This window comes from Sus scrofa, chromosome 3 (genome assembly GCF_054392235.1).
Source record: "Sus scrofa isolate SSC_HxYL_T2T_F1_AM1 chromosome 3, Sscrofa_HxYL_maternal_Yorkshire_Landrace_v2.0, whole genome shotgun sequence".
NCBI lineage: Eukaryota > Metazoa > Chordata > Mammalia > Artiodactyla > Suidae > Sus > Sus scrofa.
Genome location: NC_139385.1, coordinates 58,025,255 through 58,053,078, shown reverse-complemented (window position 1 = coordinate 58,053,078; position 27,824 = coordinate 58,025,255). Strand labels below are relative to the sequence as shown.

Genomic DNA, 27,824 nt, shown 5'->3' with positions numbered 1-27,824 from the left:
TGCGCTGGCGGGGGGCGGGGGTGGGGCTAGCCCCCTGGGTTCTCTCCTCACTCCTGGCGCGACTGTGGTGCGCGGGCTGGTGACGTCATTTTGCCTCAGCCTTGAGCCGAAGCTGCAGACCCTTCGCAGCTACAAGCGCGAGGTACGGAGGAGCACGGAGAGGGTCTAAGCGATGGTCAGAGGGGGTCACACAGGAGAATACAGCAGCTGTTCATACCCAACTCCAGTAAAGCCCTGGTTAATTGTTTTGGCAGAAGCATTGTGGGCAGTGAAGGCAAATCCATATCCGGAGAGTCTGTTCCAGTGAAGAACTGGGTGCTGCGCCTTCCTTGGTAGGACTAGCCCGGTATAATCAATATGCAACCTGTTAGCTGACTGGTCCCGCAGCGAGTAGTGATATTGGGGCCTCAGTGTTGGTCTCTGTTAGAATGTTGGGCACTCAGCAGTGGCTGTAGCCATGTCGGCCCTGGTGAGTGGAAGTTCATGTTGTTGAGCCCAAACGTAACCTCCGTCCCTGATGCTTTGTTTATAAGAGTCTGGAGAAGGAGACTGATTGACATCCACAGGATGGTTCTTTTGCCCACTTCATTAAAATCCTCCTTCGTGGAGGTCTCCTTTTGTTAAGCATCCATATGGGACACAGTTATCTTCACATTTTGTGCCAAATTAAAGAAATCTGTTCGCACACCTCTTCCCCAGACTTATTCGAATTTTCTAATGTTCCTTTCAAGTACCTGACAGGCAAGCCATTGGCCACAGCCTGTGGAAAAGTATAGATGCAAACTTCTGACCAGGCAAAATGAACAACCAGGTGCACTGCTTATAGTTCTGCCCATTGAGAGGATTTCCCTTCACCACTGTTCCTCAGAGTCATCCTGACATGGGGTGTTCCACAGCTGTCCCCTTTTAAGTGACGCCATGCAGAACCTAAGAGTTTTCTTCTTCAGGCAGCTGATCATGGAGAACTTACTACGTGGCTGTGGGTGGGAGCTGGAAAGAGAAAATAATATTGCAGGAGTAGAGGCCATAGCCATAATGAAAGCACACAATTACGTGTACCTTCAGGATCACAATTGGGCTTGAGCCCAACTTTATACATACCATTTCCACTTGGTAATGGAATGCTGCTGTGTGCCCAATTTTATGGCTCGATATATCAGGCAGCACCCAGGTCATGATGAACAGCTCAGGTGCAGAGGCAACTTGCCTGCAGATGGTCAAGCATTCAGGTTTGTTTGTTTTTTCTAACTTTTTATTTTGAAATAATTATAGAGTCATAAAGAGCTGCAAAATAGTACAGAAAGGTCCCATGCACCCTTCACCCATTTTTTTGCCAGTGGTTACATTTTATACAGTCATCCTTCAGTATCCACAGGGAATTGGTTCCTGGACCTGCTTCAGATATGCTCAGGTCCCATAATTGGCCCTCTGAATTTGTGGTTCAACATGCATGGATTAGCCAATCACATATCATGTAGTTCAGCAGTGTTTATTGAAAAAGCTTACATATAAGTGGACCCATGTTGTTCAAGGGTTAACCGTGTAACTATAATACACTATCAGAACCAAGTACAAACCACAGTGTTCATTTGGATTTTATCAGTTTATATGCATGCATTTGTGTGTGTGTGTAGTTCTATACAATTTGGATCACATGTACATTTTTGTAACTACCATGATCATCACAAATATCCTTGTGCTTTCTCTTTAGGGTCGCATTCATCCCACTTCTCTCATCCTCCACCATCCCTAACCCCTGGCAACCATTAGTGCATTCCCTACAGTTTTGTCATCTTAGAAATATTATATAAATGGAATTAGTCTTATAGCCTTTGGAGATTGGCTTTCTTCACTCAGCATAATACCTTTGATGTCCCTCCAATTTGTTGAAAGTGTCAATAGTTTCTTCCTTTTTGTTTAACCATTTGCCATTGTAGGATATTTAGTTTGTCCTCAATTTTTGGATATAAACATTCATGCACTTTTTTTTTTTTTTTTTTTTTTTGCTTTTTAGGGCCACGCCCACAGCATATGGAGGTTCCCAGGCTAGGGGTCAAATCAGAGCTACAGCTGCTGGCCTACACCACAGTTACGGCAGCACCAGATCCTTAACCCACTGAGCTAGGCCAGGGATCAAACCTGCAACCTCATCATTCCTAGTTGGATTTGTTTCCACTGCGCCACAATGGGAACTCCCATGCACATTTTTTGACATTTAAAAATGTTTCAATTGTGATAAAATACACATCGAATTTACCATCATGACTATTTTTAAGTGTACACTTGAGAGGCATTGAGTATACTCGTTATTTTGCAACTATCACTCCCATCCATCTCCAGAACTCTTCTCATCTTGCAGAACTGAAACTCTGTACCTATTAAACAACAACTACCCATTCCTCTTTCCTGTCTCTAGCAACCACAATTCTACTCTGTCTCTATGAATTTCATTAACTATTTCATATTTAGCATAATGTCCTCAATGCACAGCATATATCAGAATTTCCTCCCTTATGGGAGTTCCCCTTGAGCCCTTGTGGCTCAGTGGTAACAAACCCAACTAGTATCTATAAGGATGTATGTTCGATCCCTGGCTTTGCTCAGTGGGTTAAAGATCCGGTGTTGCCATGAGCTGTGGTATAGGTTGCAGATGTGGCTTGGATCCCACATTGTTGTGGCTCTGGTGTAGGCCAGCAGCTGCAGCTCAGATTCAGCCCTTAGCGTAGAACTTCCATATATCACAGGTGTGGCCCTAAAAAGTAAAAAAAAAAAAAAAAAAGAAAAAAGAAAAAAAGAATTTCCTCCCTTTTTAAAGGTTGAGTAATATTCCATTGTGTGTGTATGTGTGTGTGTGTGTGTGTGTGTGTACATATATATATACCATATTTTGTTTATCCATTTGCCAATGGCCAGTTGGGTTGCTTCTACCTTGTGGCTATTGTGAATAATATTGCTATGAACATGGGGTACAGATAGCTTTTGAGTCTCTGCTTTCAATACTTAGAGGTACATGTTTTTGTTTAGGCACAAGCTTTCATTTCTCTGGGATGAGTGCCAAGCAGTGAGAGTGCTAGATTGAGTGGTAAATGTATGTCTACTTTTTAAAGAAGCAGTCAAACTCTTTCATAGTGGCTATACCATTATATATTCCACCAGCAACATGTGAGAGATCTAGTTCCTCTGCATCCTTGCAGCATTTAGATGTGTCATTTTAAAAACTTTTTTTAAGCTGTTCTAATATTTTTATAGTGACAAGTCATGGTTTTAATTTACATTTCCCTAAAACCTAATGGTGTTGAACTTCTTTTTATGTGCTTGTTTGCCATCTGTATGTCATCCCTGATGAAATGTTTGCTCACTCTACTTGGATTGTTTGGTTTCTTTTACAAATGAGTTTTGAGAGTTCTTTATTCTAGATGGGAGTACCTTTTGAAATAAGTTGTCTGCAAATATTTCCTGTCAGTCTGTAAACACCAATCAAAAGTTTCCAATTTCTTTGTTTTTAATTTGAAAAAAAAATTTTTATTATGGTTGATTTACAATGTTTTGTCAATTACAGCTACACAGCAAACGATCCTTTTTCTCACATTATCCTCCATCATGTTCCATTACAAGTGATTGGATACAGTTTCCTATGCTATAGACCAGGATCTCATTGTTTATCTACTCCAAATGCAATAGTTTGCATCTACTAACCCCAAACTCCCAGTCCATCCCACTCCCTCCCCTTACCCTTTGGCAACCACAAGTCTATTCTCCATGCCTATGAGTTTGTTTCTTTTCTGTAGGTAGGTTCATTTGTGCCATATATTAGAATCCAGATATAAGTGATGTCATACGGTATTTGTCTTTCTCTTTCTGACTTCCTTCACTTAGTATGAGAATCTCTAGTTCCATCCAACTTACTGTAAATGGCATTATTTTGTTCTTTTTTATGGCTGAGTAGTATTCCATTGTGTTTTTTTTAATTTGTCTTTTAGGGCCACACCCACATCATATGGAGGTTCCCAGGCCAGGGGTCTAATCGAAGCTGTAGTCTCTGGCCTACGCCACAGCCACAGCAACGCCAGATCCGAGCTGCATCTGGAACCTACACCACAGCTCATGGCAATGCCAGATCCTTAACCCACTGAGAAAGGCCAGGGATCAAACCCAAAACCTCTTGGTTCCTATTCAGATTCGTTTCTGCTGTGGGAACTCCTATACCACATCTTCTTAATTCATTCACTGTCAGTGGACATTCAGGTTGTTTCTACATGTTAGCTGCAGTGAACATAGGGGTGCATGTATCTTTTTGAATGAAAAATTTTGTCTGGAAAAAGTTTTCAATTTTGATGAAGTCCAATTTATCAGTTTTCTTCTTTTATGGGTCATGTATGGAAATATGACTGATTTTTGTATATTGATTGGATTATATCCAGAAACTTTGCTAAACTCATCTATTCCAACAGGTTTTTAGTGTATTTTTTTAGGATTTTCTCTGTATATAATTAGATCATGTCATCTGTGAAAAGAGGTAGTTTTACACTGTCAGTGCACTAATGAACATCTTATGATATTCTGTTACTCTGTCCCTCTCACATTTCTGTTCACTACTGCAGCATCCTGCCACATTCCTGCTCCTAAGAGAAGGAGAACCTCATGATTGTCTTACCCTAATTAGGAAACCTTCTATGCCTTGCTCAGATTTACTAGAGACTTCAAAGAATTCTGTTGGGGAGTTCCTTTCGTGGCTCAGTGATTAACGAATCCGACTAGGAACCATGAGGTTTTGGGTTCGATCCCTAACCTTGCTCAGTGGGTTAAGGATCCGGTGTTTCCGTGAGCTGTCGTGCAGGTTGTAGGCGCAGCTCAGATCTGGCGTTGCTGTGGCTCTGGCGTAGGCCGGCAGCTACAGCTCCAATTAGACTCCTAGCCTGGGAACCTCCATATGCTGTGGGAGCAGCCCTAGAAAAGGCAAAAAGCCAAAAAAAAAAAAAAAATTCTGCTGGGAGTCTGGGATTAGCAGGTGCAAACTGTTAAATATGTGATAGATAAACAGCAAGGTCCTACTGTATAGCACAGGGAACTAACTATATTCAGTATCTTGTGACAAACCTAATGGAAAAGAATATGAAAAAGAGTATTTGTGTGTAACTGAATCACTGCTGTGCAGCAGAAATTAACACAACATTGTCAAGCAACTATTCTTTAATAAAATTTTTTAAAAGAATTATGCTAATATTTTTCATTGATGAATCATCTCAAAACTGAAACTAAAGCTTATCAAGCAGGATATGGTGTTGCAATTTAAGTTCTCTTTAGAATATAGTCCTTCACCTGAATTACAATCAGCCCAAATGACAGAACTTTTGCATTTACTATATGCAGTTTGTCAGCTAACCAAAATTCAGAGAATAACACACATAACAGCTGTGTTTGAAATCAGTACATGACTTTGAGATGCTTTGAAACAAAGATTTCCTAATCTCTACTAAAATCCCCATCAAAAAATGGACTACAGGATTTCTCTTGTGGTGCAGTGGGTTAAGGATCTGGCATTCCCACTGCTGTGGCTTGGGTTGCTGCTCTGGCATGGGTTCTGTCCCTGGCCAGGAACTTTCACATCCCACAAACTTTCATGTGCCATAGGCATGGCCAGAGAAAAAAATGGACTACAAGCTAAAGAACTTACAGATCTACTCCTGTTTCCTAGAGAAGTGGCTATTATAAGGCTGAGGCTCATGCAAAAGAGATAATATAGAAGTGAAAAGAATCGCTCTAGCTGAGCATTATGCCAAACAAGCTGCCTTAAGCAAAGTGAGATTTCTGCCTAAACCCTCAAAGGAGAAATCTCTGGGGAAATTCAGAGAAGCCATTAATGGAATATCAGTGTTTAGCCCCTTAGAAAAAGAAGAGTGTTTAAGAATGTACTGGCACTCAGAGAGAGCATCACTGGTGCTCCCAGTATGACCACTTGGTGGCACCAAATAATTTCAAATAGATATTAGCCAACTTTTTCCATGGAAGGACCCATCATGATTCAAATCGGTTACTATTTTATTTTTTTTTTTTTTTTGAATTTTTATTTTTATTTTTTTACAGAATAAAATACATGTATTTAAACATAATTATATTCACATATATTATTATATCATGGATCTTAAAGAGATAAAGTGACTCCCTCTGGAGAATGGAATGGAAAATATGCTGAGACAAATAGGAAATTTATTCTGTACTTTATCCCATTTTGTATGGCTTTCATCTTTACTACTTAGTATTAACTATTACATTTCAATTTTTCTTTAAAAATTAGCATTATATTAAAATTGTGTATATTATGCAACTAAAATTTATAAAGAAAGCCTTATATGCCATTAAATATTTTATATAGCATAATAAAAAGAATAACAAAAATAATACACCCTCTGAAAATAAGTAAAATATAAAATGCATAAATTGGTTAAAAAACAGTGTAACTATATAAACATGTCCTCACAATTTGTTATATCTTATTGATTCTTCAATATAGGCATTACACCATTCTAGGTGATGTGATAAGCAAGACATTATAGACCTTACATTATACCATGGAGAGAAATGGTTATTAATAATACAATTGTAGAACTGTATTATTTAATTGTACAGTTGCATTATTTAATTATTCTTTGATGGAGAGGAAATCAGAATCAGATCTAAGAAGACATCAGCATTCCGAGAATTATGTCAAATGACTCCCTTCATGGTGGATTATGCACTTATTTACTATGAGATATATTTCTTCTCCAGAGATTCCTTGTTTGTGTATCAATTGTAGATTTTTGGTTTGCAGTTATTCTGAAGTTTTGATATAAGAGTCTATATGTATATGAGAATGTTTTAAGTTGTTGTTCTCTTAATTGCAAGTTCATCTCCAGTGTCCTGCATTTGATTCTCATGATTTCTGATTTTGGTGGTATAATTGTGCATGGATGATTTCATATCTTTACTGTATATGTACCTTTACTGGTGAGCCTTGTCATTTGTGGAATTTTTGTTTCCTGTTGCCGTCTTTTCTTTTCTGCTTAGAGAAGTTCCTTTGGTATTTGTTGTAAGGCTGGTTTAGTGTTGCTGAGTTCTCTTAGCTTTTGCTTATCTGTGAGGGTTTTGATTTCTCCTTCAAATCTGAATGAGAGCCTTGCTGGGTAGAATAATCTTGGTTGGAGGTTTTTTCCTTTTATCACGTTAAGTATGTCATGCCACTCCCTTCTGGCCTGCAGAGTTTCTGCTGAAAAATCTGCCGATAACCTTATTGGGGTTCCCTTGTATGTTACTTGTTTCTTTTCTCTAGCTGCTTTCAAGATTTTCTCTTTGTCTTTAATTTTGGTTAGTTTGATTAATATGTGTCTTGGGGTATTCCTCCTTGGGTTTATTTTATATGATACTCGTTGTGCTTTCTGGATTTGAGTGAGTGGTTCCTTTCCCATGTTAGAGAAGTTTTCAGCTATTATCTCTTTGAGTATTTTTTTCTGCCCCCTTCTCTCTCTCTTTTCCTTCTGGCACCCCTGTAATATGGATGTTGGTGCATTTAACATTGTCCCAGAGTTCTCTGAGACCCTCTTCATTTGTTTTCAATCTTTTTTCTCTTTTCTGTTCTGCATCTGTAATTTCCACTAATCTGGCCTCCACCTAGCTTATTTATTCTTCTGCCTCCTGTATTCTGCTGTTAGCTGCTTCTAGTTAATTTTTTATTTCAGTTATTGTATTTTGCATCTCTTCTTGTTTAAGTTTTATATCTTGTATCTCTTTGCTCAGTGTTTCCTGTAAGCTATCCATCTTTGCCTCCAGTTTACTTCCAATGTCTTGTATCATCTTTAGCATCAACAATCTAAAGTCTTTTTTCCTGGATGCTGAGAATCTCCTCATCACTTAGCTGATTTTCTGGGGTTTTTCCTTTCTCCCTCATCTGAGTTATAGTTCTCTGTCTTTTCATTTTTATAGGTTTTTGGTGTGGTGACCTTCTTACAGATAATAGAGTTGTAGCCTCTCTTACTTCTGGTGGCTGCCCCCCTTGTGGCTGAAGTCGGTATGGGGGCTTGCTGTAGGCTTCCTGATGGGAGGGGCTGATGCCAGCCCACTGGTAGGTGGAGCTGATTCTAATCCCTCTGGTGAGTGTGGCTTAGTCTTTGGATGGGATTAGAGGCAGCTTTGTGCTTGAGGGGTCTTTAGTTAGCCTGTTTACTGAGGGGCAGGGCTGTGATCCCACCTGGATTGTTGTTTGCCCTGGGGCTTCTCAGCACTGACTGATGGATGAGGCCAGATTTTCCCAAAATGGCCACCTCCAGAGAAAGGCATGCTGCTGAATATTCCCAAGAGCTTTGCTTGCAATGTCCTTCCCTCACAACAAGCCACATTTACCCCTGTTTTCCCAGGATGTCCTCCAAGAACTGCAGTCTGGTTTGACCCAGATTCCTATGGAGTCCTCACTCTGCCCTGGGACCGAGTGCACGTGAAAGTCTGTGTGCACCTTTTAAGAATGGGGTCTCCGTACCCCCCAGTCCTGTGGAGCTCCTGCACACAAGCCCCACTGGCCTTCAATGCTAGATGCTCCAGGGGCTCTTTCTCCCAGTGTCAGATCCCCACACATGAGGGTTTGATGTGGGGCTCAGAACTCTCACTCCTGTAGGTGAGTTTCTGTGAACCAGTTAGTTTCCAGTCTGTGGAGCTTCCCACCCTGGAGGTGTGGGGTTGTTTATATTGCGAATTTGCCCCTCCTACCTCTTGATGTGGCCTCCTCTTTTTCTTCTTAAGGTTTCAGGTCCATTTGGGTGGAGATTGCTCAGCCTTTAGTTGTGAATTTTGTTGTTTTTAGAAGAGAAGTTGAGCTCTAGTCCTTCTATTCCGCCATCTTAATCCTGTAATCTCCAAATCGGTTACTATTTTAAATGACCGGTGGTAAATAAATTTCTTAAAAGATAGGTTTGGGGAGTTCCCATTGTGGCTCATCAGGTTAAGGATCCGGCATTGCCCTGGCTTATGGTGTAGGTCACAGGCACTGCTCAGATCCTGCATTGCTGTGGCTGTGGTGGAGGCTGGCAGCTGCAGCTCCAATTAGACCCCTAGCCTAGGAACGTATGTGCCACAGGTGTGGCCCTAAAAAAAAAAAAAAAGAGGACAATTTGTTGGGGGTGTTGGGCCATGCTAATGGCATGTGGAAGTTCCTTGGCCAGGGATCAAACCCAAGCCACAGCAGCAACTCAAGCTGCTGGCCAGATCCTTAACCCCAAAGCCTCAAAGATCCTTGGACACCTTCAGATGGATTTTATCCAGCTTCTGCCCTTCATGAAATTTTAATGTTTTAGTTATTATATATTTATTTTGATGATGAGTTGAAGCATTCCATTGTTGAAAAGTGTTGGTCCTTACAGTCACTAAAATCTGCTTGATTTTGTTTTTCCAACCTAGGGCATCCCATTTTTTTTAAATCGTTAAGTGCTCAAGTCACACACTTTATAGGAATTAATGACATCCTTAATCTAAAATGAGCAACGATTTCAGAAGCCATTAAGTTCCCTGGTCAAGGGTACTTACTCCCGGAAGCTCTTATGACCATATGGTCCTCTTCTTTGGGGAATATATCAGTTATCCCATAAGAACTCAAGCAATTTTATTTAGAGATTCCACCTCCAGTACTAAACTCTACCCTGTTGCATTCAGATGTGGCAAAATATTACAAGAGACTCATGTACTCTACCTAGTCCTATCAACAGGTTAAGGACAACTTCCCACAGCATCTTCCTAAACAGCCTGTCTGTGATTTTCAACACTGAGGTTTTATCTGTTGGAAGAGATGTCAGAGAAAAACTGCTCTTGAACCTCATTGTATGAGATCATATCAGGTACTGTTAACAACAAATACAGCAGAACTAAAGAAGGATTTCAGAATTGATATAACTGGAAGCCTAATCCAATAGAGGAGTTAAAACTGAGGATTCTCCAAGATACTCTAGAAGCAGCTGGTCTTCAGAAGCATATAACTGACCAGAGACCTTTGGAATAAATAGATAGTGACATTAGATAGTGGCTAGCTTCTGCCCAAGATGTCAGACCAAGACCTGTGTCAGAGCCCTGGTTTGTTTAACACAATATTGTATGTAAATCAACTATACTTCTAAAATAAAAAAAAGTCCTGTTTCATTTTTCATCTGTTTGCTTATAGTTATTCTTTTCATTTCTATCGATCCCTGGTTGTTGTCCACCCATAATGGATGGATGACCACTCTTTCCTCTTTATTTAATTTTAGGTCAGAGCGTACTCTTTCTAATGCCAGTCTTAGATTATCCTAAATAGGAGCCATTGCTCTCAGTCTTACTCACTGCTGAATATGCCATCCATTGCCAGACCACTGATAAATATATATGAACAATTCTGGTCCCATCAAATGAGACAATAGAGAATTATAGCCAGTGGTTTTTCCACTTGCACCTACAGGGACAAATGACCTTAAACAAATCAACCTGTGACTTTGCTGATGTCCCTGTCTCCCAGAAAAAGGGCCAATTATCATGATCAGAACTCAGGTAACTCTAAATCTGAATTCAACAACCTGCATTAGGGTAGTGGGCCAGTTACTTATCAGCTGAAAAAAAGTAAAGGGATCCATACGGGTAACAGCTAAAGTAAGACCTTAATTCCAATCTCAGGTCATGAACAACTTTCCTGCGTCTCTATGTACCCCTACTGGATTCCACTTCCTTTGCAGCCAGGTAAACTAGTCTTGTTTTCCTCGGAATAAAACTTCATGCACTTTAGGAATAGCATTCCAAAACTGTCTATATACAGAAATCCTTAATTATTCATGTTCACCACCATTGGGGAATTGCTGACTCATTGCTGACTTGTTTATACGAACAATCAGAGCAGTGTTTTCAATGGTGGTAAATAAAGAGACTATAAAAGACTATCACTAACTCTGGCAGAAGTTATAATGACCTCACTTATTCCCTAGACAGACGATCCATAGATTTGTCTCACCTCCTTGACTCAAGTAGTTATGGGCAGTTGCTTCACTCTAAACTCCTTATTGACTAATCATGGTGGCATTGATGCCATTGCTATTCCTGCTGTAGTTGGACCAATGAAACAGGCCTGGTAGAACATCACCTTAAAGCAAACACTACTTGGCTCAGTGCTTCAGCACATCTGCTCTCTCATCAGATGATTGCCATGATGATACAACAATGAAGAGGTCAAAAAAGATCTCATGGTACAGTTTACAATTGCAAATGAATAAGATCTGACTTCTCATCAGTGTTCTAGAGAATTCTTCTCTGAGGAGGGGACATTTGAACAGGGTTCTGGCTGATTATCAGACTCTAGACAGTGGAGAGGGGATTCCAGGCTGATAAGCTAGGAACTGTGGAGGTGTCGCAAGGACACTAGTTTGCCTGAGATAGAGGTTCTTGTCAGGAACAGCAGGAGGTTAGAGCGGATGAAGAGGGCATGAAATGCCAAGCTGAGGAGTGTGCATTTATCCTCTAGGCGGTAAAAGGCTTTCATCAGGGAAAATGGGTACATGCTGATGAGAATGGTTAACCTGGTTGAGATACAGGAGAGGAGGGGACAGACATTAGGCAAAGGCTAGCTACAAAGTTGCCACAGGCAGCCAGCTATATAAAATGACCTGGGGAGTTGTGGCTCAGTGGAAATGAACCTGACTAGTATCCATGTTGCTGAAATTCAGCCTCTGTCTACAAGTGCCAAACTGAAACACAGAGACAAAGTTTTGGGTGAAGGAGAAAAAGTTAGCTTTTATTGCTTTCCAAGCAAAGGAGGCCACAGCAGGCTAATGCCTTAAAGACTATGCCCTCCATTGGGAAGAATTTCGGGGAGTTTTATCGTAAAAAGGAGAAAAACAGGAGTTCCTGCCGTGATTCAGTGGTTAAGAAATCCAAATAGGAACCATGATGTTGCGGGTTCAATCCCTGGCCTTGGTCAATGGGTTAAGGATCCAGTGTTACCATGAGCTGTGGTGTAGGTCGCAGACGTGGCTCAGATCCTGCGTTGCTGTGGCTGTGGCGTAGGCCGGCAGCTACAGCTCCAATTAGACCCCTACGTGGGAACCTCCATATGCCACGGGTTCGGCCCTAGAAAAGGCAAAAATATAAAAAAAGAAAAAAAAGAAAGAAAAACAGATTTTCAGATAGGAATCAGGATTGCGCAGACATACTTCTTTCTTTGGGGGAATCTTAGTCACCAAAGCCGGTGTCAGGAGCTCTCAGCATGATCATGATGGAGGTCTGCTGGGTTATTGCCTAGAATAACAGTACTTGGGAAAAGTGCATATTGATCAGAGATTAGAACAAACTGGGAACGTTCCTGAAAAACATCATGTGCTAAAATAATCTTTAACCCAGAGGTGATTGTGCTCAGGGTACCTATCTTTAGCTTATAGGTGATTGTGTTTAGGGTGCAATTAAGCCAGGGAGAAGGACAGGGAAGGACTCTAAGCTCAATTTTAAAGTATTTATTTCTAGGAGTTCCTGTAGTGGCTCAGTGGTTGAAGAATCCAACTAGGAACCATGAGGTTGTGGGTTCAATCCCTGGCCTTGCTCAGTGGGTTAAGGATCCCGTGTTGCTGTGAGCTGTGGTGCAGGTTGCAGACGCAGCTCAGATCTGGCATTGCTGTGGCTCTGGCATAGGCTGGCAGCTGCAGCTCCGATTAGACCCCTAACCTGGGAACCTCCATGCTGCAGGAGCGGCCCTAGAAAAGACAATAAACAAAAAGTATTCACTTCTAAAAGGAGCATAAGGAATATAAATGTTCTCTTAGATTCCTTAGCATAAGGAATATAAATTTTCTCTAAGATGTTTACATCATTATGTGTATCTCTTGAGAGGGAACCAGGATCCCGCCCCAAGTCTGTGCTATTGTTTCTCAACTGTTCCTCCCTTGTCTTTGCATCCCCTTCCTTCCCTGATCAGCCACTGTCTGAACCTGTCCCTCAGAACTAAGGGAGCTATGCAGGCTGAATGAGGCCCATTTCCTAAAAACAAGAAATGGGGAACCTAGAAAGGCTTCTGTGCCCAGGAGCCCCACAGGGCCCTGCTCAGTTACATCCATGATGATGTGAGTTTGATCCCTGGCCCTACCCAGTGGGTTAAGTATCCGATGTCCCTGCGAACTATGGGGTAGGTCACGGATGAGGCTCAGATCTGGCATTGCTGTGGCTGTGGCGTAGGCCGGCAGCTGCAGCTCCCATTCAACCCCTAGCCTAGGAACCTCCATATGCAGACCTGTGGGGTGGGGCCAGAGAAGGGCACTGGGGGAAAAAAGATGGGATAGAGCAAACTAGGCTGTTACCAATGGAAAGTATTCACTATTTCTTCTTGTGAACCTTGGTCCTCCACAAAGAAATTCCTGTGATTTTTAGGTTCATAGGCTGGGATTGTGACCTCACGCTGTCCAGATGCCTCCTGTTCATCCTGCCTTCGTGCTCCCCTCTGCTTTCACCAAATTCTTGGATCTCTAAATCCTGCCAGTCTCCATGGACCCACTTTGACCTGGTTCCCTGAATTCTGAGCTCAGCTACCTCACCTGGACTTGAAATGTTTTGAGGACTGTCCTCTGTGCAAACCAGTTCTCTTTAGTCAAGACTCCTCTGGTCAGGAGTTCCCATTGTGGCTCAGTAGGTTAAGAACCTGACTATGAGGATGCAGGTTCAGTCCCCAGCCTTGCTCAGTGGGTTAAGGATCTGGCACTGCCACAAGCTGCAGTGTAGGTCAGAGATGCAGCTGGGATCTGGCATTGCTGTGGCTGTAGCACAGGCCTCAGGTGCAGCTCCAATTCAACCCCTAGCCCAGGAACTTCCTGTGCCACAGGTGTGGCCCGAAAGAAAGGGAGGGAAGGAAAGAAGAAAGAAAAAGAAAGAAAGGAAAAGAAAAACAGACAGACACTCCTCTGGTCTATGATTGCTCTTGGTCTTGGCTTCTCCACACAGGTTGAAGAGGCAACATGATATGAACTTGAGACCCAGTAAGTTTAAGAATAACTATTATGGAAAATAGACAGTGATACCAAAGTATGGCCTGAAATATGTTGGCTACTTAGGAAAACTAGTTTAGCAATAGTTGGTATATCTGTATATTTGATTCTTTAAAAACAATCTTGCTGAGGTATAATATACATATAAAATTCACTCCACTTTCTAGGAACACTTCAATGACTTTTATTAATTTACCAATTGTTCAGCCATCACCATAGTCCAGTTTTAGGACATTCCCACCACACCAATAAGATTCCTTGGAATATTTGCAGTCACTCCCAATTGCCACTCCCAGCCGCAGGCAACCACTAATCTACTTTGTCTCTGAAGATTTGTGTTTTCTGGCCATTTCATACAAAGGGAACATTCAATATGTGATCCCTGGCATCTGGCTGCTCTCACTTAGGATAATGTTTTTGAGGTTTTGATTTTAACAATACCCATATTTTAGTGATTTAAGTGTTTATTTCAAAAAATTCCAAATCTAGTAGCATAAAGATCTCTAAAATTGCTTTTTTGGTCAAACTTTAAAATACTACTCCACTGCCTCATAAAGGTAACATGTACTACAAAGAAACTAGTGCATGGAGGTTCTGTATAGGGAAGACCTTCAGTCTCTCAATCCTTAAGCTACAGCTGTGAACCAGGAGGCAAGAAGTCCAGTGCAGTTAGGTATGTAGGCTGGAGCTTGGCATTTTCTGAAGGTCAGTTCCCTTAGCTGTAAAATATGGCTGGGCCAGATCACTGATGGCTTCACCTTCCTCTGCCTCCATTCCCTTCATCCACACAACCCCACCCTCACCAGCAACAGGATGGGGAGGCAGAGCAAAAGTGGTTATAAAAACAGCCCCCACCAGGTAGAAAATCACCAGATTAGGTTGCTCAGCTTCCTCTCACTTCTATGTTGTTAATCTCCAGTCTGAAGGAACTATCTTCACATTCATTAAGCTCCCAGGGTTTATCTTTTGGCTGATGCCTTAATGTATGCTGAGGGTTTGCGATTTCGAAAGGCTTTAGTTAGAAGACACACATTATTACTAGTGGAATTCAACATATTGTACAGTTCTGGCATCTGGCTAGTAGGTTTTCCCAAACTCACTAAATTCAAACTGTGACTAATACAAATGCTCTGATGTGCAAAAAAGGGTGGAATATCCACATCAGCTTGCCCATGTGCATTACATGCCCAAGGTTTCTAACCAGTGAGGTGAATTTGCTGGTGTTTATAAGGGGAAGAGATTTGGCTGGAGGCTTTTTCACATTCACTGTATCCACAGATTTTTTTCTCAAGGTAGAATTTTCTGATGCTTAGTAAGGGATATACTCTGAATACCTTCCCACATTTACTCCTTCTCTATAGTATGTGTTCCTGATGCTTAGTAAGTTTTACTGATGTTTTTTACCGCATTTGAGCAGTTTCTCTCCAGTATGAGTTGTTGAGTTTTTCAGTTTGTTTTATTAGGAAAAATATGTGTCTAAAGGCTGTTCTATATGCATTCCATTGAAAAGGCTTATCCCCATCATAAACTGTCTGATGTTGAATAATGTGTGTCCTCTAACTAAAGCCTTTCCAAATCCATTACACTCATTGTTTTCTTATTAGTTTGAATTCTCTGGTGTTTGATAAAGGAGGAGGTATGCCTGGAGGCCCACTCCCTTTCTTGATATTAATAGATAGCTTCTGTTTAGTATGTCCTGTCTGATATTGAACAAGATGTATCCTCTGACCTGAAGTCTTCCCATATACGTTACACTCATAGGATCTCTTTCTTCTATATCCTCTGAGGTTTAGTGGTGTGTGTACTCCAGCTGAGTCTTCCCACATTGGCTGAATTCATAGGGTTTTTTTCCCAGCATGACTTTTCTGATGTTTAATAAGGGATGCAGTGTGAGCAAAGGCTCTTCCACATTCATTACATTTGTAGGGTTTCTCTCCAGTATGAAATCTATAATGTTGAGTGAGAGATGAACTCTGGCTGAAGGCTCTCCCACATCTATTACATTTGTAGGGCTTCTCTCCAGTATGAAATCTATAATGTACAATGAGAGAGGAACTCTGGCTGAAGGTTCTCCCACATTCCTTGCATTCATAGGGTTTTTCTCCAGTATGAGTTCTCTGATGTTTAATAAGGGATGATGTATGACCAAAGGCCCTCCCACATTCATTGCATTTGTAGGGTTTCTCTCCAGTATGGAATCTATAATGTAGAACAAGAGATGAACTCTGGCTGAAGGCTCTGCCACATTCGCTGCATTCATAGGGCTTTTCTCCAGTATGAGTTCTCTGATGTTTAATAAGGGATGAAATATGACCAAAGGCTCTTCCACATTCACTGCACTCATAGGGCTTTTCTCCAGTGTGACATCTCTGATGGCGCCTAAGTTCTGACTGGAAATGGAACAACTTCCCACATTCACTGCATTTACAAGATTTCTTCCCAGAATGGGTTCTCAGAGAGTTATTTCTCCCTGAAGTCTGGCTCAATTCCGTATCACATTTTTTGAATTCTTGTCCCATGAGAACACTGTGTTGGCTAACAAGGACTGATTTTAAGCCAAAACTTGTCCCAAATTCACTCCATTCATGATCTTTCCTAAGGCTGGTAGTAAATTTGTGAGAAGATGACATTTCTTTCACAGGTCTCTCCTGTTTTTGTGGATGCATTTCTAACTGGTTATCACAACCCCAAGCTGCTTCCAGTTTGGAAAACCAAAGTTCATCTCTAATGTGTTTTTCCACAGATGCTACCAGGAATAATTTTTCTTTGGAAATCCCCTGACTTGGCATTGACTCCTTGGCTCGAGGCCTTCTTTCCCAGTCTAGGGGGGGAAAAAAAAAAAAAGACTGTCTAGTATTACCTGTTTTAAGTGCCAACAGGAAGTCCTATAATAGATGTAGGAAAATTAATCTTTAAAATAAAATCTAAAAGAAGTGTACAGTTTCTTCCAAGAATGGTGTATGTCTAAAGAAAATTTGGGGGTTATTAAGAACAAGATAAGCAGGTAAATGGAGATTAGAAAAACCTGAGGGAACAGTGTTTGGAATCTACTACACAATGTAAGTCCAAAGATTGTAAAGATGAGGAGTTCCCATGGTGATTAAGCAGTAACGAACCTAACAAGTATCTATGAGGACGTGGGTTTGATCCCTGGCCTTGCTCAGTGAGTTAAAGACCTGGCATGGCTGTGGCTGCGGTGAAGGCTGGCAGCTACAGCTCTGATTCGACCCCTAGCCTGGGAACTTCCATATACCCCAGGTGCAATCCTAAAAAGACAAGAAAAAAATTGTAAAGATGAAAAGAAGGTAGGAGGAGGCCCTCCACATTGTCTTCCTTCAGCACCTCAAACACACCACACATTATTGTGTGTGTGTGTGTGTATTGTGTATTATTTACTGTATATAACTGTAGTAGGCAGAATAGTTATTCCCCCAAAGATGCCTATGCCCTAATCCCAAGAACATACAAGTATGTTACTTTACATGGCAAAAGAGACTTTGCAGATGTTATTAAGGGCACAGATCTTGAGATGGGGAGATTATCCTGGATTATTCAGGTGGGCCCAATGTACTGACATAAATTCTCAAAATCAGAGACTATTTCCTGGTTGAGTCAGAGAGTTGTGGTGTGAGAAGGACTTGACCCACCATTTCTAGCTTTGAAGGTGGAGGAAGGGCACTGTGGGCCAAGGAGGGTAGCAGTATCTAGAAGCTGGGAATGCCCCATCAGCTTATAGCCAGCAATTTTACAATTGCAAAGAACTGATTCTGCCAGTAACACAGATGAACAGGAAACAGATTCTTCCCTTGATACCCCAGAGAGGAATGTGGTCCTGCCAATAACTTGGGTGTAACCATAAGAGACCCATGCTTGATTCTGACCTATGATCTTGAGATAATAAACTTGTGTTGCTTAAAGCTGCTAAGTTTTTGACAGTTTTTGACAGCAGCAGTAGAAAGCTAATACAATAATAGAGGCCCTTCTGAAGAGGGAAATGACTGGTAATGCCTAACCTAGGCTACAAGGGGTCAGATTCTGAGTCAAGTAGGTCTTGTGTGGGATCTGAATGTTTAGCAAGCTCCCCAAGAGATTCTGAAACACAGCCATGTTTGTAGGCCACTGTAAACAGATAGATATTAATCATGAGCCTAAATCCAGATATCAGACCCTTGTTCTTATTCCGGAAGGAAACACGATCAAGAGAGTAGTAATACAGGGATCAGCATCTTCCTTCTCTGTCCTCTCTTCTAGGTTCAGAAGAGGCCCAGCCTGTGCTCTTAGGATTTGCATCCTGCTTTTGGGAGCTTTAGCTCTGGCCAGAGGCTGACTTTGCCTCAGAGATGGACACTGGCACCGACCATCTACTCCAGTACGTTTGGGCTACACATGACAGTCAGGAGAGCTTTGTGTCCATAATTCTGCCCCAAGGAGTGGAGCCTACCAGGTATTCTCACATCACCTAGGAATAAATGGTCCAAAGAATGCCATCAATAGCTGGTAAGGAGTAGTCTTTGTTCCTAGAACCACCTCAGTTGCAGCTCAGCTTAACCAAACTTGAAATATTCTCATCTTGATTTCCTGACATCATCTGTCAGGATGTTCTTGCCTGTAACCCTTTCATTTCTGGGCTCCTTAACTATTCTGTTTGTTCCCTTGCTAACTCCCTCAGCCCTGCTGATAGAGGATTGCTGGGCACTTAGGACTGTTGACCCTTAGATTCCATCTGATATTGACTGTGTAACATATAGTAATGAGACACATCCCCAAGAATCCCTAAGAGTGGGCGGAGATAGGTAACAAGGGAAAGATAAACTCTAGGGGGAAAATAAACATCTGTTCACACAGGAAATAATTACAAAAGCTTACCGTATTCAAAATACTAGAGTTGAGGGCTCCTGGAAAGTGACTTCACCTTCCCAAAGAAGGGCCCCCTGACCAAGGGATCAGGGCAGCTTCCAACTCACAGCTGGGCCGCCTTATGTGTCATGCTGCTTTGGTCCAACTCACTCACCTGAGTGGGCACCTGTTGAGATTTCTCTCTCTACTGTACAGGGCTCTTCCCCTTCTTCCAACTGACAGATCACATATGGTTTGGACACTGGAAACCCTGATGGCAGAGAAAGAAAAGGATCATGACCATGTATGATGGAGGCCAGGGCTCTGGCCCTTGGTCTTTCTGGGAGGAGAAATGTTGTGGATAACCTCCAGAGAATGGGCATTATGAAACAGCAGGAACGGAGTCATGAAGCTTCTTATTCTGACCTCATATGGAGCAGGACTTTCCTAGAAAGATCAAGCAGAAATACTGCATCTCTAGGCCTAAAAGAGAATATAAATGTTTAATTCCAGAATCCCTGAGCAAAAGTCTGCCAACAGGCCCAGATATCCCTAGCTTTTAAACACCAAGGAAATGGGAGTTTCCGCCATGGCTCAGTGGCTAACGAATCTGACTAGGAACCATGAGATTGTGGGCCTCGCTCAGTGGCCTTGCTCAGTGGGTTAAGGATCCAGCGTTGCCGTGAGCTGTGGTGTAGGTCACAAATAAGGTTTGGATCCTGTGTTGCTGTGGCTCTGGTGTAGGCCGGCGGCTACAGCTTCGATTAGACCCCTAGCCTTGGAACATCCATATGCCGTGGGTCTGGCCCTAGAAAAAACAAAAAAAAAAGATAAACACCAAGGAAATAAAGATAGCCCGATGGGCAGGTTTTGGGCTTTGGCAGAGCTGAGCTCACCCAGGGAGGCCAGGTTCTTGAAGTTCTCCAGCATCACCTCCCGGTAAAGGTCCTTCTGAGCAGTGTCCAGCTGCTCCCACTCCCACTGGGTGAATTCCACGGCCACATCCTCAAAGGTCATCGGGTCCTGAAACACAGAAGACACTCTAGCACACTCAGGGACCACACCACATGTGGCCCTTGGGGGGAAGAGTAGATGGTTGCCTGAATAAAACCTTAGGATGTACAAGAAGGGATTCTGAGAGTTCCTAGCTATCACAATGCCCAGTTCTGAGTTTTATCATCTCAAAAATACTCCAAGAATTTTGCCATCCTTTCTGCTTGGTATCCCACCCAGTGCCCACATATTTCAACATCAAGCTGCATGGAAATATAATTAAGGTCTCAAGAGAACCAGGCCTACAGAGATACTCTGCTTATGTGGGAGAGAGAAATACAATCCATCTCTCAGTTTTCAAGAGGTTTTACTCTCATTTTAGTTGCATTTATATATATCAGTCAGGAGTTTCCATGTGGCTCAGGGGGTTAAGGATCCAGCATTGTATCATAGGTTGTAGCTGCAGCTTGGATTTAATCCCTGGTCTAGGAACTTCCATATGCCACAGGTGTGACCAAAAAACAGATGTAACAGACTAATATGCTCTGCATTCTGAAATGCACTGATATCAACTGTCTTCTAATTAAATATTTTTGAGAAAACTAGTAACTCAGGATTTCAATGACAGTTTTTACTAAGGCCAAATCAAATCATTTGGGCCTTAAAATAACTTATCTCCATAATAGCCTGACAGCACACAGTTCAGTGAAAGTATATCAAGTGGCCTCATAGTGAATCAGTAAGTCTTTTGTAAATTCAATTAACATAAAGCCTTTCCCCAAAGCCTAATTATTTTTCAATTCCTGAATGTGCGAAGTAGACAACAGACCCTGGATTTTAGGGTCTCACAAGGTACAACCATTCTGTGGGTCTCAGCCAGAACTATCCTGTAACAGCAAGTAGAACACCTCCTATTTGACTTCTATTGTACAATAATCCATATATATGAACTAAAAAGCAGATAAATGAAGGTTGTATAAACTCCTGTTACTTCCCCCCCAGTGTATCATTTAGATACTAAAGATTCCATAGAGTAAGCCAAAGTAACAATTTTACCTTAACTTAAAGGCAGTCCAAAATGAACAAAAGTGGAGCACTCACTACTATAGTAACCTCTTGTGACAGATTATACTATTTGTTCAAAATAGTTGGCCCCTCCTACAAAATTGATCTTCTTTCCACTGGCTCAGGTGTGGCCAAATCTGCTTTCACAAATGGAATGTGAAGACAGTGACATGAGCTGCTTATAAGCAAAAGCTTTCAGAGCCAGTGGAGATTCTGCAATTGTTTCTTTTCCCTCTGCTTTGAGGATGGCAAACAACCCCAAAGAGAAGGTGTGGGCAAAACCAAAGCTTGCCTATAACATGAACCAGAAACAAATCTTCGTTGGTGTAAATCTCTCAGGGTTTGCTCTGGTTATCGCAGCATAACTAGCCTAAACTCACACACTAAAAAAGATAATACTCAAAGTGAGGTTCTGCCATAACAAAAAGCATAAAATATGTGACACTGGCTTCAGGGTCAAGCAATGAGGAAACGTACTCGCCAGATGACAACTCACATAACTTGGTGAACATGTGGGAAAATACTGTCTGCAATAACCCGAAAGAGGAACAGTGCAAGCATGAGCTCGTGACATTATGATAAGAGGAGGGAAACATAACATCAATAGTATCAGTTGGTTGTTATTGGCTGCATTTGAGAGGGTATGACAAGAAAAAAAAATAAGCTCGAATTTTCTGGTTTGTGGAGTTCTCTGGTAGCCTAGCAGTTAAGGATCTGGTGTTGTCATTGCTATGGCTCAGGTTTGATCCCTGGCCCAGGAACTTCCACATGCTGTGGGCACAGCCAAAAAAAAAAAAGTTTGCTGCAAAATAAAAATAGAAAGCAAAAGGAAGTATCCAGAAATCCTAAGATTTACAGGGTTGGAGATTTAATCAATTCTTATTTCCAACTGATAAGGACAAAATAGATAAGGCTTCAGCATGATAAAGGACGATTAAAACTCAACCTAGTGGTAAGGACCAAATCATAGGTGTGATTGTCGAACCTTATTTAAACCTCCGAATAACTGCAGATAGCTCCTTTCAGTGGAACCAAATTGCTCAGAGTGAAGGAAACCCCCAAAGCTCTCAATTAACTCTAAAGAGAGGGGCATATTTCAGCAAGAACTGTAGGAAAGCCTATTGACACATGGAGCTCTTGGAAGCAAATACACAAAAAGCTGATGATGTTTTTGAGAGCCACACTGAATGTTTATGACCTGAAACAACCGTTGGGCCATCAACCTACTTGGGCAGAATGAAAAAGCTGCTAGGTCCTCACAAGAATTTATTTTCCAATATCATCCTCATATGTGATCAGGGGAGATCCTGCAAAAGGAAGGAACTTCTGGAGAGCAGAGCCAAGGAGAACACTGCACTGGGAAGCTGTACCCAGGGAGCAGAGCCAGGGCCTAAGTAAAAGACTTCCCTGCTCCCACAGCCAAGTCTGCCCACCAGAATTTAACTGTTACAGACCTGCAACTGCTTCCTCCTTGTGAATAGGGGTGTTTGTTGTGGTTATCCTGCTCCACTGTTCCATTGTATGTGGGGTATATGGATTCAGGCAACTTACCTTTTTAGTTAATAAGTCTCTATATCCAGACCTCATGTCCAGACTATCATCATCAAGGATTTCGATCCTGATTATGATTGGATGGGCTTTTGGGTTCTCCCTTGGGGAGAGATTGTATGTGCAAGAGGTGGGAAGTGAACATCTCTGAGTAAGAAAATAGTCAGTAGAAGACTAATTATTTCTTCAGAATATTCACCGCTCCTCCTTCTGGGCCCATCTCATTGATGTTGGGCTTGGCCACATGACCTGCCCTGGCCAATGGGCTGTGAGCCGGAGCAGTGCCTGCCACTTAAAAGCAGAAGCTTGGAGAGCCATCCCCTGGTTCTGTGCTTCCCCCTCCTCCCCGGCCACAAGAACAGCACATCCCAGAGCAGGGCGGATCCTCCAGCCTCAATCCCACTATGAAGAGGGTGTTGCAGAGCCACAGCCAGCCCACTACTGACAGGTAATATGTAGAAGAAATACACTTTGTTACTGTGAGCCATTGAGATCTAGGGCTTTGTTACCACACAGAACTAGACAAAACTGTCTGATACACCTCTGGTGTATATCAAGGTCAAAGAAGTTCATTATTCTTATTACTGAGAGAATTCCTTATTGGTGAGGGTTTCCCCTGTTGACTAGAAAACTACATATAAATGTCTATTATTGAGCTAGAATCCTACTAAATTACCATTGCTGGGAAATGATGCAAACTGGCATTCACAGGTCCCCCCTTGAAGGTTTTCATTCCACATTCAGCCTCCTACAGCCAAACCTGAAGCCACTTCTAGAGTCAGTCACTACTAACTCCTTCACCCCCATCACAAGTGAAGCTAATAATAACTAAGCAACTCCATTCACCTGAAGTCTCCAACAACCACATGAGATAGTTTTATTACTGAGTGGTGAAGATTCTGGAGCTAGACAACCTAGACTTGAAACTAGCTCCCTCCCTTACTAGCTAGATAACAATGCATGAATTACTTTATCTCTCTCTATCTTGGTTTCCTCAGTTTACCTCTCTGTGCCTCAGCTGCCATTCTTTGAAACAGGAATGTTGTAAAGATGACATTAATTGGTACAAATAAATAGCGTAGAATAGTTGCTGATATATTTGGTTAACAATTATTATTTCCATCATCATCATGATCACCCTCCTCATTTTAGTTGGCAAAACCAGGGCATTGAGAGTTTAGGTGATTCGACCAAGGTCACGTAGCTGAAGCAGTGATGTTAAGTCTGTCACCACAAAGATAACATTTCTACAGGGACCCAGCCTCAAATGGCCTCCTGGCCTGTCTGTACCCTCAGAACCCCCTTGTCCCCGCTTCTCCAGGAGCCTTCTCCAGCCTCTCCAGCACAGGCTGATTCTCTTTTTCCAAATTTTGATGGAAAGGCCAGTCTCTGCCATTCCATCTGCTGTCAAACCATGCTCTGTGACTGGGGCTGCCTCCTATGTGCCAGAGTCCTCTTCCCTCCATGCTTGTGGCACTCCTTCAGGACCAGGGCACTCTCACATGACTTGGCACTCACCACAGTGCCTGGTACAGAAATAATCCAAAGGATCTGAGTGAGTGCACACTGCATGGAGAGGAGAGGGCCCTGGGCAAGGGGCAAGGAGGCCAGCAAAAGCCTTGATGGGTTTGATCTCCTGCAGAGCAGGCACTGGGCACAGTTCCTTTTGGCAAACAAGGAGACTCCAGATCAGTTCTCATTGTGGCTCAGTGGTTTAAGAACCCAACATAGGGTCCATGAGGGTTCAATCCCTGGCCTCACTCAGTGGGTTAAGGATTCAGCATTGCCATAAGCTGCGGCACAGGTTGCAGATGTGGCTCAGATCCAGTGTTACTGTGTCTGTGGCAAAAAGTATCCAAAATTCAGGCATTTGAGGAAAAATTAAGAGAACCCCAACTCACCTGGGACCTGGCTTTCAGGAATAAAATGGCTGTTCCCTTTTCTCCTGGGTATCTCTCTGGAGAAAGAGTGGAGTCCTGAGAAGGGAGAACTAGGAAGGTAAAAGGAGCCATAAGGAAGGCTAACCCTTGTGGGACTTACAGCTCCCAGACACCCCAACTCACTGTGTCACCGTCATGGTTCTGGGGACAAGGTTGGCCCAAAGGGAGCTGAGGAGCAGCCTTTAGCCTGCCCAACACAGGCAGTAGTGCTCTCGCACATAGCTGCATGAAGTCCCCACCTGTCCATAGGTCACAGCAGGCTGTAGGTAGCTGAAGTGTGACCACAATCTGGCCACTCCATGGAGAGTTATTTACTGGGCCCCCAATATGCAGGTCCTCTACTAGCCCTTTTGAAAATATTAACATGGAGAAGAACTTCAAGGAACTTAAAATGTAACCTGAGGGCATAAGACAGGTTAATAATACAAAATAAGACCACAGAGGGATAGAGGGCTTTGGGGAAGAAGTTACACCTCTTCCCTTACCCTTGGGAGCCAGCTTAGAGGCCAATTCTTCCAGCTCTGTGGACCCAAGCACTGTTAGGGTACTGCAACATATTTTGAGAGTCCCTCTATTATAGGGCTTTGTATAACTCTGTCCTTAAAGCCTTCAAACAAAAAACTAACCCCAACCCCATGCTGGTTAAGGCCACCAATAACAAAAGCAAAAGCATGGAGGTAGGCAAGCAGCAGATTATATAGCACAGGTCAGGGCTTCCCAAACTTGAATGTGCATATGGACTCCTGAGGATCTGGCTACACACGCTGGTTCAGCAGATGAGGGGTAGAGCCTGAGAGTCTGCATTTCTAAAGAGCTTCCAGGAAAGGCCTGTGCTGCTGGCTTACAGACCACAAAGCATAGAGGGGAAAAAAGGGGGTGAGAGGCCCAGAGATTTGGCCTAGTTCTCTCCTGGCCATTTTTATGCCCCTGAGCATGTGGTTATATGAGGTGCTGATCATGTACACTGCTGACCTCCTATGGAGGTGAGCTAGAAAAATATTATTACTTAATGAAGTGATAAAGGAAGTGACTGGCAAGGCTCCAAATGGCCCCACTGTCCTCTGATCCCTGGCCAAGGGCCAGTCCCTCACAAGTTTGTTTACCCTCTCCCTGCCACAGCAGGAAGAGATCCTCTCCTGCTCTTCCCCCTCTCCTCTGCCCTTTGGGACGAGTCTCCCATGGCCATCCCCTCCACCGTGTTCTCTGGATGTTGGGACTTTATGCTCCCGAGCCTGGGAGGTTAAGCACCATCACAGGGAAAGCAGCCGCAGTCTCTGCCCCTCCAGTGGGATTCCGCGGCCATTTCTTAGGGTCCATCTCCTCCTAGGCCCAGTACTAACTCCCCAAGAGGGTTCTACCCCGTAACTCTCCAGAGCCAAACCTGATGCTGTGGAGTCCATAGCTGGGGCTAAGGGGTGATGTCCTTTTACTAGGTCCAAATTTCTGTCCTTCGGCGCGTCCCGGCGGTCCTCCCGAGGTTCAGGGAGCAGGGAGCAAGCTGGGTGACACTGGGCATTCCATCACCGGCGCAGCGACCTCTAGCCGACTCGCAGGGCCCAGAAGAGAACTATCAAACCCCGACATATCCGCGTGCAGTGCGGCCGCTGAGGCGATACTCTTCTCTCCCTCCCAGACCTCTCACAAGCCCAGCTTCCAATTACGCTCCGCCGTCCTCCTCCTCCTCCTCCTCAGGACCAGGCTCTGGAACCCAGTGCCCATGAAGACCACCAGGAAATACGGCCACAGCGACACCTGCGATACCGGTGCCCCGCGCTTCCCCGCAGCTCCGAGACGGCAGGGATTCCGGGGAGAACCTCACAGTTGCAGCTCGGCCCTTGCAAGTCTGCACCCACCTCCAGGCCTCCACAGCCCTTCGCAGGCGGGCAGACCGAGGGACACTCCCAACTGCTTCGGGTTCGGGGCGTGGCACCCAAGTCAGGCTGCGAGCCGGGAGTCGCGAGACCCACAAAGATCGGAGCCACGCCCCCGCCCGAGCCCCCTCTCCCCCGACCCTTCAGGAGCCTGCGCAGACCCGCCGCCAACCGAAGATCGCTGGAACGTGCGTCGGGGGTGGGTCCACGGGAGGGGAGGAGCCGGCCAGAGCCACAGAGGTTTAGGAATGTGGAGTGTTGGGTTTCGATAAGGGGAGGGAACTAGCGCACCAGCGATCTGGTTGGGAGTTTAACTCTGCTTCACCCTAACCCCTTCACCGGCTGGGAAGCGGAAGCAGCTCCTGTATTGCGAGTGGCTCTTGTAGCCGGGCCTACAGCTCGGTTTGGGGCTCTTCAACAAAAGAAGCCACTGGGCACTTGTTAAAAAAGAGAAGCCTGGCGCCTACCCGAGTTTGCTAAATAAGGATTTCTATGAGCCTCTCCGGACGTGTGTATTTCTTAACAAGTGCCTAGGAGATCCTGATGGCTCATTGCGAGCTACTAGCTGCTCTTCTACAGCTAGCCCTTTGCCTCTTCGTCTTTCTCACTGCCCCTGGTTTTGAGTTCACGGGAAGGGTGCACTCAAAGATGGGAGGGCTTTGGACTCCCTCTTGCTCTGGAAATGAGTAATATTTAGGATCTAAAAGAAATGGAGAAACAGTCTGGATATTAAAACGATTCTCTGGACGCAGTACCCAACCAGAGAGGGCACTTGTGAGGACTGAGAGGTTGGTTTGTAGGCCCTCTTTAGGGATTCAAGGACAAATAACCTATTAAATCAGAACAAAAAGGCCGTTCTTCTTCCTTGCTCTTTCAGTGGGTTTCACTTTTCTATCAGCACTTCTGGTGGCACAGATGGCCAGGATGGTACAGCAAGTGAGGCAGTAAGCCCTTTTTCTCCAAAGCAAGGGAGGCAGAGAAGGGGGGCTGCCTGGGAACCATAACTGGCAAAGGAGTTTCTGTTCTCTTCTTTGCTCTAGAACCAAAAAGGTGAAGGTACAGATGCATGAGAAAAGAGTGGCTCATTGGTGGCTAACATGGTAGAAATGGAACGGCTTCAGATGAACTCGAGAGGCACTGCATGCCCCTGGTACCTTTTCCTGTAGGCACTGGCCTGCTACAGTGCCTGAAATTTCCCACTCTTAAATTCAGTCCTTTGGGACAGACCTTGAGCTAGAGGCCCTTGTTAACAATGCACATTTGTTACCCAGCAGAGCTCATCAATAGCTTAACAGGCTTATCTTCTCCCTAACTCAGAGCACTCTGCCATTTGGTGCCAATTGCTGTGGGAGCCCCAGTCCCCAGCAGCCAGATGGTTTTTCCCATTACCCCCAACATTCCCTTTTGCTGCTGCTTTGTACTCAAACCCTTCTCCCACCCAAACCATTTGTGATGACTGCTGTATTCTGTCCCTAGGTTTGCCTTTTCCAGAATGTCATATAAACAGGGTTATACAGTATAACCTGAGAGTGGCTTCTTTCACTCAGCATAAAGTTTTTGAGATCCAA

At 43.5% G+C, this 27,824-nt stretch overlaps 1 protein-coding gene and 1 long non-coding RNA gene across 11 annotated transcripts; one reads left to right on the top strand and one right to left on the bottom strand.

The window, feature by feature from the left end:
• The first annotated feature begins 78 nt into the window (after window positions 1-78).
• Window positions 79-27,824, top strand: LOC102159991 (uncharacterized). 2 transcript variants are annotated; one of them, XR_014841217.1, is made up of 3 exons: window positions 79-142; window positions 18,255-18,447; window positions 26,019-27,824. It is a non-coding gene; the product is annotated as an uncharacterized LOC102159991 (long non-coding RNA). The 2 variants fall into 2 exon arrangements; XR_002342506.2 differs by having other exon boundaries at window positions 18,255-18,500.
• Window positions 14,164-26,322, bottom strand: ZNF514 (zinc finger protein 514). 9 transcript variants are annotated; one of them, XR_014841212.1, is made up of 6 exons: window positions 25,767-26,322; window positions 24,347-24,435; window positions 19,736-19,862; window positions 19,015-19,110; window positions 15,684-16,824; window positions 14,164-15,015 (listed from the first exon to the last, which is right to left on the bottom strand). XR_014841212.1 is itself a non-coding variant. In XM_013995829.3 (5 exons), the coding sequence occupies exons 1-5, from the start codon at window positions 25,783-25,785 to the stop codon at window positions 15,839-15,841; spliced, it is 1,317 nt and encodes a 438-aa protein (XP_013851283.2). In that variant the 5' UTR covers window positions 25,786-26,322; the 3' UTR covers window positions 14,164-15,838. The 9 variants fall into 9 exon arrangements, 5 of the variants coding, with proteins under 5 accessions (XP_013851283.2, XP_020942741.1, XP_020942740.1 ...); XR_014841214.1 differs by having other exon boundaries at window positions 24,347-24,421; XR_014841213.1 differs by having other exon boundaries at window positions 24,347-24,402.